The 17456-nt window shown below is 34.2% G+C and overlaps 1 protein-coding gene across 2 annotated transcripts in view; it reads left to right on the top strand.

Annotated features, from left to right (window-relative positions):
- LOC132428465 (MOB-like protein phocein) overlaps window positions 1–17079 on the top strand; it is a 39894-nt gene extending 22815 nt beyond the window's left edge. For both annotated transcript variants that reach the window (XM_060016366.1, XM_060016364.1), the window contains 6 exons: window positions 4197–4297; window positions 7795–7837; window positions 8026–8112; window positions 13272–13351; window positions 14709–14820; window positions 14952–17079. In XM_060016366.1, coding sequence (XP_059872349.1) covers window positions 4197–4297; window positions 7795–7837; window positions 8026–8112; window positions 13272–13351; window positions 14709–14820; window positions 14952–15083 — 555 coding nt within the window. In that variant the 3' untranslated portion in view covers window positions 15084–17079. The remainder of the gene's footprint in view (window positions 1–4196; window positions 4298–7794; window positions 7838–8025; window positions 8113–13271; window positions 13352–14708; window positions 14821–14951) is intronic.
- Window positions 17080–17456: the final 377 nt, after the last annotated feature.

Below are 17456 nucleotides of genomic sequence, written 5' to 3'. Positions count from 1 at the left end.
CATTGTAGCTTTGATTTGTATTTCTCTAATGATTAGTGATGTTGAGCAGCTTTTCATGTGCTTCTTGGCCATCTGCATGTCTTGTTTGGAGAAATGTCTATTTAGGTCTTCTGCCCATTTTTTGATTGGGTTGTTTGTTTTTTTAATGTTGAACTGCATGAGCTGTTTATATATTTTGGAGATTAATCCTTTGTCCATTGATTCATTTGCAAATATTTTTCCCCCTTCTGAGGATTGTTTTTTTGTCTTGTTTGTAGTATACTTTGCTTTGCAAAAGCTTTTAAGTTTCATTAGGTCTCATTTTTTTTTTTTTGTCTCATTTGTTTTTGTTTTTATTTCCATTACTCTAGGAGGTGGATCAAAAAAGATCTTGCTGTGATATATGTCAGTGTGCTTCCTATGTTTTCCTCTAAGAGTTTTATAGTGTCCGGTCTTAACATTTAGGTTTCTAATCCATTTTGATTTTATTTTTGTGTATGGTGTTAGGGAGTGTTCTAATTTCATTCTTTTACATGTAGCCATCCAGTTTTCCCAGCACCACTTATTGAAGAGGCTGTCTTTTCTCTATTGTATATCCTTGCCTCCTTTGTCATAGATTAGTTGACCATAGGTGCGTGGGTTTATCTCTGGGCTTTCAATCCTGTTCCATTGATCTATATTTCTGTTTTTGTGCCAGTATCATATTGTCTTGATTACTGTAGCTTTGTAGTATAGTCTGAAGTCACGGAGACTGATACATCCAGCTCGGTTTTTTTCTCTCAAGACCACTTTGGCTATTCGGGGTCTTTTGTGTCTCTATACAAATTTTAAGATTTTATGTTCTAGCTGTGTAAAAAAATCCATTGGTAATTTGATAGGGATTGCATTGAATCTGTAGATTGCTTTGGGTAGTATAGTCATTTTCACAATATTGATTCTTCCAGTCCAAGAACATGGTATATCTCTTTGTCTGTTTGTGTCATCTTTGATTTCTTTTATCAGTGTCTTACAGTTTTCTAAGTACAGGTCTTTTACCTCCTTATGTAGGTTTTATTCCTACATATTGTATTCTTTTTGTTGCAATGGTGAATGGGATTGTTGCCTTAATTTCTCTTTCTGATATTTCATTGTTAGTATATAGGAATGTAAGAGATTTCTGTGTATTAATTTTGTATCCTGCAACTTTACCAAATTCATTGATTAGCTCTAGTAGTTTTCTGGTGGCATCTTTAGGATTCTCTATGTATAGTATCATGTGATCAGCAAACAGTGACAGTTTTACTTCTTCTTTTCCAGCTTGTATTCCTTTTATTTCTTTTAATTCTCTGATTGCCATGGCTTGGACTTCAAAAACTGTGTTGAATAATAGTGGCAAGAGTGGACATCCTTGTCTTGTTCCCGATCGTAGAGGAAATGCTTTCAGTTTTTCACCATTGAGAATGACATTTGCTGTGGGTTTGTCATATGTGGCCTTTATTATGTTGAGGTATGTTCCCTCTATGCCCACTTTCTGGAGAGTTTTTATCATAAATGGGTGTTGAATTTTGTCAAAAGCTTTTTCTGCATCTATTGAGATGATCATATGGTTTTTTTTTCATGGTGTATCATACTAATTGATTTGCGTATACTGAAGAATCCTTGCATCCCTGGGATAAATCCCACTCGTGGTGTATGATCCTTTTTAAGTGTTGTTGGATTCTGTTTGCTAGTATTTAGTTGAGGATTTTTGCATCTATATTCATCAGTGATATTGGTCTGTAATTTTCTTTTTTTGTAGTGTCTTTGTCTGGTTTTGGTATCAGGGTGATGATGGCCTCATAGAATGAGTTTGAAAGTTTTCCTTCCTCTGCAATTTTTTGGAAGAGTTTGAGAAGGATGGGTGTTAGCTCTTCTCTAAATGTTTGATAGAGTTCACTGTGAAACCATCTGGTCCTGGACTTTTGTTTGTTGGAAGATTTTTAAGCACAGTTTCAATTTCATTACTTGTGATTGGTCTGTTTATATTTTCTGTTTCTTCCTGGTTCAGTCTTAGAAGGTTATACCTTTCTAAAAATTTGTCCATTCCTTCCAGGTTGTCCATTTAATTGGCATAGAGTTGCTTGTAGTAGTCTCTTAGGATGCTTTGTATTTCTGTGGTGTCTGTTGTAACTTGTCCTTTTTCATTTCTAATTTTATTGATTTGAGTCCTCTCCCTCTTATTCTTGATGAGTCTTACTAAAGGTTTATCAATTTTGTTTATCATCTCAAGGAACCAGTTTTTAGTTTTATTGATCTTTGCTATTGTTTTCTTTGTTTCTATTTCATTTATTTCTACTCTGATCTTTGTGATTTCTTTCCTTCTACTAACTTTGGGTTTTGTTTGTTCTTCTTTCTCTAGTTCCTTTAGGTGTAAGGTTAGATTGTTTGTTTGAGATGTTTCTTGTTTCTTGAGGTAGGCTTGTATTGCTATAAACTTCCCTCTTAGAACTGCTTTTACTGCATCCCATAGGTTTTGGATCGTCGTGTTTTCGTTGTAATTTGTCTCTAGCTGTTTTCTGATTTCCTCTTTGATTTGTTCAGTGATCTCTTGGTTATTTAGTAACGTATTGTTTAGCCTCCATGTATTGAGTTTTTTAAGTTTTTTTCCCTGTAATTGATTTCTAATCTCATAGTGTTGTGGTTGGAAAAGATGATTGATATGATTTGAATTTTCTTAAATTTACCGAGGCTTGATTTGTGACCCAAGATGTGATCTGTCCTGGAGAATGTTCTGTGTGCACTTGACAAGAAAATGTAATCTGCTGTTTTTGGATGGAATGTCCTATAAATATCAGTTAAATCTGGTGTATTGTATCACTTAAAGCTTGTGTTTCCATATTAATTTCCTGTTTGCATGATCTGTCCATTGGTGTAAGTGAGGTGTTAAAGTTCCCAACTATTACTGTGTTACTGTCGATTTCCTCTTTTATAGCTGTTAGCAGTTGCATTATGTATTGAGGTGCTCCTATGTTGGGTGCATATATGTTTATAACTGTTATATCGTCTTCTGAAGTTGATCCCTTGATCATTATGTAGTGTCGTTCCTTGTCTCTTGTAACATTCTTTATTTTAAAGTCTATTTTATCTGATATGAGTATTGCTATTCCAGCTTTGTTTGATTTCTATTTGCATGGAATATCTTTTTCCATCCCTTCACTTTCAGTCTGTATGTGTCCCTAGGTCTGAAGTGAGTCTCTTGTAGACAGCATATATATGGGTCTTTTTTTTGTATCCATTCAGTGAGCCTGTGTCTTTTGGTTAGATCATTTAATCCATTCACGTTTAAGGTAATTATCGATATGTATGTTCCTGTACCATTTTCTTAATTGTTATGGGTTTGTTTTTGTAGGTCCTTTTCTTCTCTTGCATTTCCCACTTAGAGAAGTTCCTTTAGCATTTGTTGTAGAGCTGGTTTGTTGGTGCTGAATTCTCTTAACTTTTGCTTGTCTGTAAAGCTTTTCATTTCTCCATCGAATCTGAATGAGATCCTTGCTGGGTAGAGTAATCTTGGTTGTAGTTGCTTCCCTTTCATCACTTTAAATATATCACTTAAATGTATGTAAGCTTCCTAATGGCGGGTACTGGTGGTGGGTAGAGTTGGTTGTTGCTCTGGTGGGCAGAGCTCAGTAAACCTCCGTAGTTTTCTTTCCTCTGAAAATATCTTTATCTTCATTCCTGAAGGGTATTTTTGCTAGATACAGAGGTTGACATTTCTTTTCTTTCAGCACTTTATACGTGTTCTGCCATTTCCTCCTGTCATCTGTGTTTTCTGGTGAGAAAGCTGCACTCATTTGAATCCTTTTTCTATAGGTCATTTGTCTCTTTTTTTGCTGGATTCTTTACACACACACACACACACACACACACTCACCCCCACTGGCTTCTTTATCTTTAGTTTTTGTCAGTTTGATTACCTCTGAGCATGGATTTCTTTGGATTTTCTTGTTCGGTGTTTACTCTGCTTTTTCTTATTGCGGTAAAAAATATATTACATAAAATTTATCATTTTTGCCATTTTTAAGTGTACGATTCTGTGGCATTAAGTACATTCATATTGTTGTGCAACCATTACCACCTCCATCTCCAGAACTTTTTCATCTTCCCCAGCTGAAACTCTGTACCCATTAAACAATAATAACTCTCATAAGATTTACCATGTAGTATATTTTAATTAACTGTAAGAACTTCTTTGTTTGTAGTATATTCAACAGAACATAAGAGCAGATTGTTCCAATATTGACAAAATTCTTGAACCACCTGAAGGCCAAGATGAAGGTGTATGGAAGTATGAACATTTAAGGTAGGTCTTTATTATGTATCAAAATAGTAATAGTACTCCTAGTAGTAAAAAATAACCTTTAATATTAATGATGATTATGAATCATAAATTAGTTAACTACAGACCAAAAAGCAAAGTTCTAAAGCTTTTATGTTTTTACGTTATAAAGTTTTCAACATTGTTATTTACTCATTGTTTTCTATATTTATGGATTTGGGCCTTATTATCTTTTTACGTGGTTTTCCTTAATTACATCATTTAATCACAGATGCATTATTTCCATGTACTTAACTCATTTCTACTACCTACTATTTATCTACTTTATTTCTCTCTAGAGGTCCTAGTCTAGACTTGGTAGCTGACGAGTTACCTGGTAACTACTGTGAACTTCCAGTCTTTTGTTTGGTAAATGGAGATTAATTATAATCCTGAAGTAAGAAGTTTTAGAGCTTTTCATAATATCCTTTGAATGAGAAAATTGATTTCTAATGAATCATGAGTTAACTTTAGAAGCACTTGTATTCTGAAGCTACTAGGTTATTTCTTGAAGTTATAAACTTTCCATTGTAAATCGGAGCTAGGATGAGTTGATACATTAAAAATAGAGGATGTTGTATGAGATATGTGTTGATCAGAGTTTGTTACTGTGAGTTGATTTTTAGATAATAAGGTGGAGTAGAGATATGACTTTTCCTGAATAAATTAGACCATTTCCTGTGATGAGTGCCTCAGTTTGTAGACAAGGTACTTTTTCTGTTGTTTTGTTTTGATGCTATAGGCTTGTCTAGATATTGTTAAGACACTGTCTTGTCATAACCGTTCAGCAGTTTCAGGATGCTGAGACTTCTTTGTAATCTGCCATTTTCTTGGGCAAGTCACTTGACTACTTGATCGAGTTTTTTTTTTTTTTTAATACATCTCGATGCATGATAATTGAAAGCATGAGTATGTAGATGTTATGCCATTCTTATAAATATAGAGAGCACTTTAGTATAATATATCCTCTTTCTTTTTTTAATCAGCTTTGAAAATAACTACTTCCTTACCTATGGGATTAGTGATGAAAATAAGCAAGTGTGTTTTTTTCACTGTAAGCATAATTCCTAAAAAGTGAGGGTTCGTTTTATTTATTTATTTATTTATTTTTTGCGTTACGCGGGCCTCTCGCTGTTGTGGCCTCTCCCGTTGCGGAGCACAGGCTCCGGACGTGCAGACTCAGCAGCCATGGTTCACGGGCCTAGCCGCTCCGCGGCATGTGGTATCTTCCCGTACCGGGGCACGAACCCGTGTCACCTGCATCAGCAGGTGGACTCTCAACCACTGCGCCACCAGGGAAGCCCAATTTTAATTTACAAGGTTTTTATTTCAGATCTAAGAAAGACATTTTCCTCCCTATTTAACTTAGACTATGAAATATGCATTATACAAAACTTGTAAAATCTTTCTTATTCATATTCCATTTGTCCTGGTGCTATTGTTATTACCTTTGGGGTTTTTTGATATTAACCACTTTTTTGTTTTGTATAATTTATGTATTATATATGACATATATATTCTTTTGTCTCTTTATTATAGTGTATACATCTTTATAGTTGACCAAGAAGAGTTTTAAAAGCAGTTTGATTTTTTTTTTGCATGTGCTTAATGTTACTGATTTGAGGCTTAATACCTGCTGTTACTGATTAATGCAGTTGATTATATTATGATGTTAATGGGAATTGAATCATGACCTCAGTCAAATCTCCCACTACTCCCTACTGAATGTTTGTAATTAGGAAAAGATGCCCCTTCCTCTGAGTGGCTGTAATCCCATGCTAGTATGCATGGCTTAGTGACTAGAGTGTAGACTAGATTTCAGCTCTGGCTTGTCTTCTCAGCTGCATAACTATGTGTGCTAGTCCTATACTGAATTAACTTGAAGCTGTTAGGTTTGCACTATTTGCCTCCGATTGTACCTATAGCACTGCCAAGTCAGTTAGCTTAATTTTCCTGTTGGCCATAAGTAGGTTGGACTAGATGAGAAACGTGTTTATCACCACCTGTCTTTATTACCACTTAGTAGAAAACAACTCAGAAACACATAACATGCGACTTACAGATATGGGGCAGTAGAGGACTATGTGGTGATTCAGAAATAGTGTTATTTGTATAATCTAAGAACAGCATTATTAGGCATCTGGAAAGGAAGTACAGTTATAGACAACTGAAAATTTGACCCTTGTTTTTTAATTTGCTTTCTTCTATTTTAATGTATGTTATAAATAAATAAATAAATAAAGATAGTTTTCCTTTCACATATGTGCAGTGTTTTGGGTTTTTTGTTTTTCTTTTGGAACTCTCTTTTATCTTCTAATTATAGGTTTTAGCGTTGCATATTTGCGGAACCAAAGTGTATTCATTTGTTTGATGGGGAAACATAGCGATTAATTTGATAGATTTTTAGAGGGAACACATTCAGTACTTTGACAACATAAAGTATCTTTATGACATAAAGGATTAATTGTCTTTTCATATCAAATAGCAAGTCTGTCTAAAAATGATCTAAATGTCATGTAATTTGCTCCATTTTTCATTTATTCAAAAATATTTCTTGAGCACTTAACTATTGTAGGAACAATCCAAGCATTATTCTAGGCTTTATAATTCTCAGTTTGACAATTTTAGAGGGAAAGTAAGTCATGAAAAAATGCCCAAGATCTATTAAGTGATGAAAAAGCAAGTTATGAAATTGTGTATGATATGATTCCAATATATTTTAATCTATCTAGAGAAAATCAGATTTGCATGTAAACAATAACTATCTTTTGGGAAGAGGTCATGGAAGTATGGAGGACTTTCCTGTTTTATATTTTGTATTTGGTCCTGTTTGGAGTTTTTAGAAGGAGCATGTTGTTTGTAATCAGAATAAAACCTGTATAATGTATAGGAATATAAAATGTCTAGTCTTTCTTCTGATTATCTGTATACAGATATGTACACACACATGAATTTTTACATAACTGGAATCTTACTGTGAATATAAGTATATATCTTTGTATGTTTATGTAATACCAACATTTCACTACTCTCCAATTGCTAATCATTTATAATGTTTCAAAGAAACTTTTTATGTATATAGTTTCAGTGAACATCTTTATACATATGTCTGCATTGCAGTTCTGATTATTTCATTAGAATAGATTCTTAGGAGAATGACTTAGTTAAAAATATATATACTTTGTAAGGGTCTTGGTAAATATTTTCAAAGTATTTCTCAGAAAAATTGTACCAATTTCCAGTGTGTAACAGTAATCAACTCACTGAACTCTGATATTGAACATTATTGTTAGGGTTGTTAGTTTTGGGTTTTGTTTACTAATGTGTATGTCTTTGTAAGGAATGTGCCATGTAAGTTCAGGTGGTGTTGATAATGATGATGATGGAGGAAGAATGGTACTGATGGGATTCTGTTTTTACAATTAATATTCTAAAAATAATATGGAGGATAAGACTTTTCATTTATATATTTACATTTTTAGGCAATTCTGTCTTGAGCTAAATGGACTTGCTGTCAAACTTCAGGTAATGTTTTAAGTTAAAGCTATAATTGAAAGTTCTGATTTTTTTTCCTGTTTTTGTAAATTAATGTGCTTAAAAAGACTTACCCAAATTTTTAATTTTTTCTAGAATTTTACATGAAATGTAGCAACTCAGATGATAAACTTTTTCATTATTATTTTACATATTAATAAATGTAACTATTTTAACAGAGTGAATGCCATCCAGATACATGCACTCAGATGACAGCAACTGAACAATGGATTTTTCTTTGTGCAGCTCATAAAACACCAAAAGAGGTGAGAATTTATGAAATAGAATGACTAATAAAATCATCATAACCTAAATCTCTTTAAGATGGTGGTAGACAAATTTTTTGAGTTTTTAGGTCACTGTTTATTTTGCCCTTAGAGTTCTTTGCTGCAAGGTCATTGGTACAGTGCTACTTTAGGGTTTCTTGTGATTAGTATCTTTTTAAAAATTTTTAATTGAAATTATCATTGACCTACACTGTGTTAGTTTCAGGTGTATGACATAGTGATTCGATATTTCTGTACATTACAAAATAATCACCGTGATAAGTTTAGTTACCATCTGTCACCATACAAAATTATTACAATAGTATTGAGAGTATTCTTCATGTTGTACATTTCATCCGTGTGACTCATTCATTTTGTAACTGGAAGTTTATACCTCTTAATCTTCCTTACCTATTTCACTCCTCCTACCTTCCCTCTGGCAACCACCTTTGTTCTCTATGTCTATGACTCTGCTTCTGTTTTGTTGTTTGTTCATTTGTCTTGTTTTTTAGATTCCACGTATAAGTGAAATCATATGGTATTTGTCTTTCTCTGTCTGACTTATTTCACTTAGCTTAATAGCCTCTAGGTCCATCCATGTTGTCACAAATGGCAAAATTTCATTCTTTTTTATGCTAGTGTGTATACATACCACATATTCCTTATCTTTTCATCTAATCAGTGGACACTTAAGTTGCTTCCATATCTTGGCTACTGTAAATAATGCTGCAGTGAACATGGGACTGCATATATCTGTTCGAATTAGTGTTTTTGTTTTCTTTGGAAAAGTACCCAGGAGTGAATTGCTGGCTCATATGGCAGTTCCATTTTTAATGTTTTGAGGAACTGCCATCCTGTTTTCCATAGTGGTATCAATTTACATTCCCTCCAACAGTGCGTGAGGGTTCCCATTTCTCCTCATCAGTACTTATTTGTTGTCTTTTTTTTTTAAGTCTTTTTTTTTAACTTTTTATTTTATATTGGAGTATAGCCAATTGTGTCTTTTTGATAATAGTCATTTTTTTAAAAAATTATTTATTTATTTTTGGCTGCATTGGGTCTTCGTTGCTGTGCGCGGGCTTTCTCTAGTTGCGGCAAGTGGGGGCTACTCTTTGTTGCATTGTGTGGGCTTCTCATTGTGGTGGCTTCTCTTGTTGCAGAGCACGGGCTGTAGGCACACAGGCTTCAGTAGTTGTGGCACATGGGCTCAGTAGTTGTGGTGCATGGGCTTAGTTGCTCCACGGCATGCGGGATCTTCCCAGACCAGGGCTGGAACCCATGTCCCCTGCGTTGGCAGGTGGATTCTTAACCACTGCTCCACCAGGGAAGCCTGATAATAGTCTTTTTTTTTAATATTTATTTACTTATTTATTTTTTGGCTGCATCGGGTCTTAGTTGCGGCAAGTAGGATCATTCGTTGTGGCTCATGGGCTCTTTGTTGCTGTGTGTGGGCTTCTCTCTAGTTGTGGTGCACAGGCCCCAGAGTGTGTAGGCTCAGTAGTTGCGGCATGTGGGCTCTCTAGTTGTGGCACGCGGGCTCCAGAGCGCACAAGCTCTGTAGTTGTGGTGTGTGGGCTTCAGAGCACATGGGCTCTGTAGTTGTGGTGGCGGGCTTAGTTGCCCCACGGTATGTGGGATCTTAGTTCCCCAACCAGGGATTGAACCAGCATCCCCTGCATTGCAAGATGGATTCTCAACCACTGGACCACCAGGGAAGTCCCCAATAATAGTCTTTTTGGCAAGTGTGAGTTGATATCTCATTGTGGTTTGATTTGCATTTCCCTGATGATTAGTGATGTTGAGCATCTTTTCCTGTGTCTGTTGGCTATCTGTATGTCTTCTTTGGGAAAATGTCTATTCAGATCTTCTGCCCATTTTTTAATCTGGTTGTCAAAGAGTGTATTGCCTATGTTTTCTTCTAGGAGTTTTATGGTTTCCCACCTCACATTTAAGTCTTAAATACAGTTTGAGTTTAGTTTTGTATATGGTGTGAGAAAGTCATCCAGTTTGACTCTTTTGCATGTAGCTGTCCAGTTTTCCCAGCACCATTTATTGAAGAGGCTCTCTTTTCCCCATTATGTATTGCCTCTTTTGTAATAGATAATTGACCATGTAAGTGTGGGCTCTCTATTCTGTTCCATTGATCTATATGTCTATTTTTGTGCCTGTACCATAGTGTTTTGATTACTGTAGATTTGTAATATAGATTCAAATCAGGGCACCTGATATCTCCAGCTTTGTTGTTCTTTCTTAAGATCATTTTAGCTATTTGGGGTCTTTTGTGTTTCCATACAAATTTTAACGTTATTTGTTTTAGTTCTGTGAAAAATGCCATAGGTATTTTGATAAGGATTACATTGAATATGTAGATTGCCTTTGGTAGTACAGTCATTTTAACAGTAATAATTCTTACAATCCATGAACACAGTGTATCTTTCCATTTGTTTGTGTAGTATCATTTTTCATAATTGGACAATTGAATGGGCTAGAACTTATGATTCACTGGCTATGACAGAATAACACCTGTCATATGGTGTGTAATGGATGAGATGCACTAGTTCAGATTTTTGGTTTAGTCTTAATGTCTTTTGATAGGAATAACTGTTGGTGATTACTAGTTGATTCTTAGTCTGTCAAGTAGAAATGTTACTTTTGAACTTTATAGGTCAATATTTTTTCTCTACATTTCATTAATATTTCTTACTACGTATTTGAAACCTACCATAATGATTTTCCTCTCCATAATTGGTCTTACCTTGAAAAACTTATTCATGTTATTTTCTCCTTATCTAGTTTTTGTCAAGGCGAGAGTATAGGAAGTAGCAATTTTTAGAGAACATTTTTTGTTTTAAATAATTCCTTCACGTTATCTAACACCTAGTACACATTCAGTTTTCCTTAGTTGTCTCAAAAATGTCATTTACAACTGGTTTGTTTAAACTATGCATTGCATTTCCTTTGATCTGCATTCCCTTTTAATCTGTAGTAATTAGTTTTTGCTTGACATTGACTCATTGAAAATAGTTAAGTTAGGCCTGTGCTGTAGGATTATAGACCTTTAAGTGATCATTATATTGACAGACCTCTAAGGCTTAAAGACACGTAATTCTCTAGTTGGAAAATCAATATTTTATGTTCTTTTGTTTGAAAAGGCAAATTCTCCAAAATAAGAAGTATCTGATACCTAAGGTAGTAGTACTTATTTTTTAAGACTGACTTCACTCATGGTGTTACTTTTTTTGAGTTAATAAATTGAAGCAGTGTTAAGGTTGTGTATCATTCTACGTCTGGGAAAATCATAGCAGTTTCATTGATAATTCACTGAAATTGGCTACATAGTATAGTAAATGATGTGATAATTCCAATTAGGAAACTGAATCCAAAAAGCTAGTTTCATTTTGGCAAATAGTAAAGATGCATTATTCTCACTTTATTTATTTTTTAATATATTTATTTATTTAATTTATTTTTGGCTGTGTTGGGTCTTCGTTGCTGTGTGCGGGCTTTCTCTAGTTGCAGCGAGCAGGGGCTCCTCTTCATCACGGTGCACAGGCTTCTCATTGTGGTGGCTTCTCTTGTTGTGGATCGTGGGCTCTAGGCGCGCAGGCTTCAATAGTTGTGGCACTTGGGCTTAGTTGCTCCGTGGCATGTGGGATCTTCCCAGACCTGGGCTCGAACCCATGTCTCCTGCATTGGCAGGCAGATTCTTAACCACTGCGCCACCAGGGAAGTCCCTAGAAATTTTTAAATTAAATATGTAGCTTGCATTATATTTCCATGCTGACTTAAAGGTTGTAAAAGTGTCCCACGGTACACCCAAATGACCAATATGAATGAGAAACACAGTGACTTGGGATATTTGTTTTTGACCAAGTCACCTGTAATCATATATATGGAGAAAGATACTTTTTTCAGTAAATACTGCTCATGTTCCTATTTTAGGCAGTGAGTCTACTAGCTGTAAATTCCTGTGGATGTATAGTTAGAAAAATACTTTTTTTTTTGGTTTAGATAATCTTTATCTATTTGCCAAGTACTATACTAAGCCATATTTAGTAGTTACTGCATTTTTAAACACCAGTTTCATTCTCAACAGTTGAAAAATATTCTAATTACTAGGTAGAACTAGAGTCATTTTTATTTCTTTCTCTAGTCTTTTTTTTCCTTCTTCGTTCCCTGGTTCATTCTCAGTCTTCCTTTCTTTTGATGCTTCTCCCTCTCTGCCTTCAGAAGAACTGAAAGAGGAGAATTACTTTATAGTTTTATTTTTCCTTTAATAGGTTTGCTGATTTGCCATGAGACAAATAGATTTCATTGTTTCTGATAAATGAAATAGTACTAAGACAGGTTTATTAAAATATAAAGGAACTTCAGATTTTGTATTAAATTGCAAAGGAAGAAAATTTTTGAGAGAGCGGCTAGATTGGTAACAGGGTACCAGCAACATAATAAGGCATGCTTTTTAAGATGTAAGGAGGCAGTGATCTCTGGAGGTATTTGTGAAGTGAAAGAGGCTGCTGGGCCACTTGGTAAAGTATAAATCAGTGGACTAGGAATCGGTGTATCTGGGTTACGGTTTTTAAGTCCTTCTTCCTAACTGTATCATCTTGCATAAGTCATTGACCAATAGTCAAGGTTCAGAGTTGGGATATTTGCATGCTTGCTTACTTGAATCTCTTTCGTTACAGAGTCAGCCTCCTCTTAGACAGCATGCCTAAAAAGCAGACTTTCCTAAGTTGGACTGCTTGTTTTTTGAAGTATTCCTTACCTTTGCCTATAGACTTTTAAGATCTGGCAAGAAACCTGTGCATATTCTGCAAACTGATCAGCCTCAGTTTCCTCATAGCCAGAGGGTTAGATTAGATAATCAGGTGTTCTTCCCAGCTCTAAGCATTGTTTTCTTCTAGGTACAATATTGAGAGTGAGAAATTGGGGGACTGATTCACTTATTTTCTAGAAGCCAGGTATTATAGTTGAAGGGGATAATAAAGCCTTATTTATTGACATAACATTGAGTTTTACAGTCATTCTGATATTGTAAGGAACTTTTTCTTAGACTATGCTCAGGGTTTTCGGAATAAGATGCGTAAGTAATAAATATACCTAATTTTAGAGGTAGAGCTCTTTGTTGATGCATTTTTATATCCTTTCTTTTATAGTGTCCTGCTATAGACTATACTAGACACACACTTGATGGTGCTGCATGTCTTCTGAATAGCAATAAATATTTTCCCAGCAGGTAAACAAAACTTTTAAACATGGTGCTAAACTTTTTGGATTTAATTTTAAAGATTGCTGTTTTTAAAACTAAAACTAGTTTGCTTGTTAATACATTGTATTCTTTAAACTGTTTTTTTTTTAACCTATTATATATTTGGCTTGTTCAGAATTATTCAAGTTTTGAAATTAAGATTGTGGTTAAACTAAAGGCATCAGGACTCAGCTCCTGAATCTCACAGGCCAGTTCAGTTCCTGCTTCTGTGCATCATTTTCCAGGGCTCTCCCTTCATGCTTTAGAGTTGGGATTTTTACACACTTGCTTACTTGAATCTCTGTGGTAGAGAGAGGCATCCTCTTAGCATGCCTAAAGAGCAGATTTTCCTAAGTTGGACTGCTTATATATTTTTTTCTATGTATTTCTAGAGTATTTTTTAATTGTATAGTTGATTTACAATGTTGTGTTAATTACTGCTGTACAGCAAAGTGACTCACTTATACATATATATACATTCTTTTTCATATTCTTTTCCATTATGGTTTATCACAGGATATTGAATATAGTTCCCTGTGCTATAGAGTAGGACCTTGTTGTTTATCCATTCCATATATATACCAGTTTGCATCTGCTAATCCCAAACTCCCAATCCATCCCTCTCCTAATCTCCTCCCCCTTGGCAACCACCAGTCTCTTCTCTGTTGGGACTGCTTATTTTTGAAGGAGTCCTTATCCTTGCCTTCAGATTTTTAAGATCTGAGAGGAAGTGTGTGCATACTGTAATATATTATTGGTGAGGTTTGTGACTGGCCTTTTATTCTATTAAGATATTTATTACCAGGTGGATAGATTTGGAGACTTTTCCCCAATATCACTAACTTCAAAGGGCTCATATAAAACAGGTAAAAAATAACAGTTTTTGCCTTGGTATCCTATGTACATTTTTTTAAAAATCAGTAATATGTAGGCAGTTTTTATTTCTCACACACACACGAAAAAGAATTGAATTCTGTAGAATAAAACAATAATTCTTTCAGTAGTTTTAATTAGCTCTAGTGGACAGAGTGTTAATGTCATAAACATATATTTTAGTAAGTTTTGTTTTGTCAGGATTTGTTTTAATTGCATTAAACTTTAACAAAGTTTCAGAACTATAATACTGAATTTCTTGGGCAGTGTGGTTAGGTAGAAAGAGCACTGCCCCAGGAGTGAAGAACAGGGGTTTTAGTCCTGCCTTTGCCACTTACTAGTGCTGTGACCCGGACTGGTCACTTACTTTCTCTGGTGTCAGTTTCTGCACTTGTGAATTGAGAAGATTGGACTATACTGTTCCTAAGATCTGTCCAGCTCTATAAATCTATGATTTCTTATCTATTTCTAGGGTTAGCATAAAGGAATCATCTGTAGCAAAACTAGGATCAGTATGCCGTAGGATTTACAGAATATTTTCACATGCTTATTTTCATCACCGGCAGATATTTGATGAATATGAAGTAAGTATATTTCACTAATTGTCCTGATACATTCTTATCAGAATGACAATAATAAATGTTGATATTATGTCTCATTTATTTGATTTTGAGTAGTAAATTGAAATGACATATTTTTTTTCCCCTCTCTACAGAATGAAACATTTTTGTGTCATCGGTTTACTAAATTTGTGATGAAATATAATTTGATGTCCAAGGATAACCTGATTGTACCAATTTTAGAAGAAGAAGTTCAGAATTCAGTTTCTGGGGAAAGTGAAGCATGAAGGGAATCATATAGAAAAAAATGTACTGATCACATAATTAACATTAATTATGTACTGTATATATATCATTTTAGACACATCAATCACGTATCCATATTATAGCTTCTTTGTTTAGTATAGGTTTTTGTATGCTGAGTGTTGCCTTTTAAAATGGGAAATACTTTTTAAGTTATTCATGAGCTGTATATTCACTGGTGTGGCACTCATCGTTTTTAAATAAGATTAGTATTATCTGTTTATAATGCCCGTTAATAAAAGAATTTACAGTTTGGTAAAATTGCTGCTAAACAATCATTGGATCACAATCCTCATCAAATAAACACATCTATGAAAAAGATGAGTGAGCTTGAGGTTTCACACAAGCCATTTACTAAAGAGAGAGTAATGTTTTCCTTTGGTTTTATACCTGAGTTTTGATATTCTAGAAAATTCTGTACCACATAGTTCAGTCTTAACTGTTAAGTTTTCCAAAGTGAGATAAAAGTGTTTTTAAATTCTGTTTATACTTTTTGATATATATATATGATTATGTGTATGTCCAAATATAAATGCAAATGAAGCATTAGTAATACTTAAATAATCTTACTATGCTACATAAAGTATATTCTAGACCAGCATACTTGGAAAGGATTTATCTTTCTGTTCAGTGGACTGTTACATACAAGATGATAACGATAAAAGCGTGTAATTGATGTTCCCACTGGAAACCTGCCCTGTCCTTCCCTTCTCTTCATTTCCCTTAACTCTCTCCCCAAAGTACATTAGCTGAGAAGCTTTTCACCAGACTGTGATTTAGTGGTGGCTTATACCTATTTATATTTGTATTAATTGCCTACAGATTATACCTCATATTAGCAGTTACACTACAGGAAAAAATGTACTGGCATAGGCTCGTGCTTATCTTTGCTTTGTGAAATTGTTCTAACTACTTGGAGAACAGTCTTTAAAATAGTTTGACTCTTACTATTAGTAATATTAATCTTTTCTTCTAACCATCTAGGCAACACTTAAACAGAGTTGAAAAATATTGTAGTATTTATTTTACACCCCTTCCCCACAAAGTTTATGTTTGAATTATATGCACATGTAAGATTTTTTGCAATAATTCACAGGTTCCAAAGGTATTGCTGAATGCTCATACGTTTTTTGGACTTTGTTATAATTCAGCGTCTTAAGAAGGATTCAACTGTAGATTTTACAGTCTTACCTACTGAATGCAATTTTTTACAAAAGCACTGGAGGTCTTAATTGCTAAACTGGTTGTAACAAGGCACTAAGGGTAAAAAAAAAATTGTACATGTAGTGAAGAATATATTTAAATCCATCTTTTGAACAGAATTAACAAATGAACTTCTTTTTCATTTGAGTGGGTTATTTTCAAATGAAGATTAAAATGTAGTCATCTTGATTTTTTTTTCAAATTGGAGGAAATAATTTATACCATATTATGAGACAAGTATGTACAGCAAAAATGTGGAAAACAGTACCGTCCTGAGAGTTTGTATATATATTTATGCCTTCCAATCCTGCCAGTATATTTGGCTTTGAACAATGCTATCCCAGCAGCCAGTCATTACCCCAACCCATAACTAACTTTTAAGAAGTTTTATGTTCACAGTGAAAGGAATATTGACTTTGAAATGATGCATTTATATTAATGTTACTATGACCAGTGGGAATAGTAATTTTCACACAAACTTGCTAAATATTGGGAGACTAAACTACTAAGTTAATAAATTATATATAGTATAATGTAGCTGTTCTCTCTAGACAAAGTCTCACAATGGATTTCTGTTGCTTGACTATTTTCTTAGTGAACATTTGAACTAAGGCAGTGGCTTGGATTGGTGATCTGGCTAAATACTTTGAAACATATTTTGAATAATATAACTCGGTGTTACTAGGGGAATAAAATACGATTTTTTTCTTACTCATTCCATCTTCCCTGTACTGTGTGTTTGGAATTGATCATAAAAAAAAAATCCCCCAAAGAAAACATCAGTTTGTAGTCTTGCTTTTGTATTCATATTGATATCTCATTCATACTCTTGCACTGTAAAGTTGACTCACTTCTTTAGGTAAGACCTAAATGAAACAGTTAGTTTTTCCTTAATAGTGATTACAGAATTTTGAAAATATACATGTATGTACTTAGGTGGTATTAAAAAAACTGATTAGCCTGGCAAACCTCTGATTTATGAAGTAAGTGTTCTAAGAAGGGGGGAATAGAAAACTCACAGTTCTGTTCAATAAGGAAGTTAGGCTCCACTTTTTGTTTGGATTACCCAGTATAGATCCAAAAGTTAAAATTTTCTTTTTATAAAATTATTTTGACTCATATAGTTGACTCATTCTTTTTGCCCTATCATATCT

Source organism: Delphinus delphis, chromosome 7 (assembly GCF_949987515.2).
Source record: "Delphinus delphis chromosome 7, mDelDel1.2, whole genome shotgun sequence".
In the NCBI taxonomy this organism is placed as follows: Eukaryota; Metazoa; Chordata; class Mammalia; order Artiodactyla; family Delphinidae; genus Delphinus; species Delphinus delphis.
Note: the sequence above shows the minus strand (reverse complement) of the source record. Positions and strands in the feature narration are given on the sequence as shown.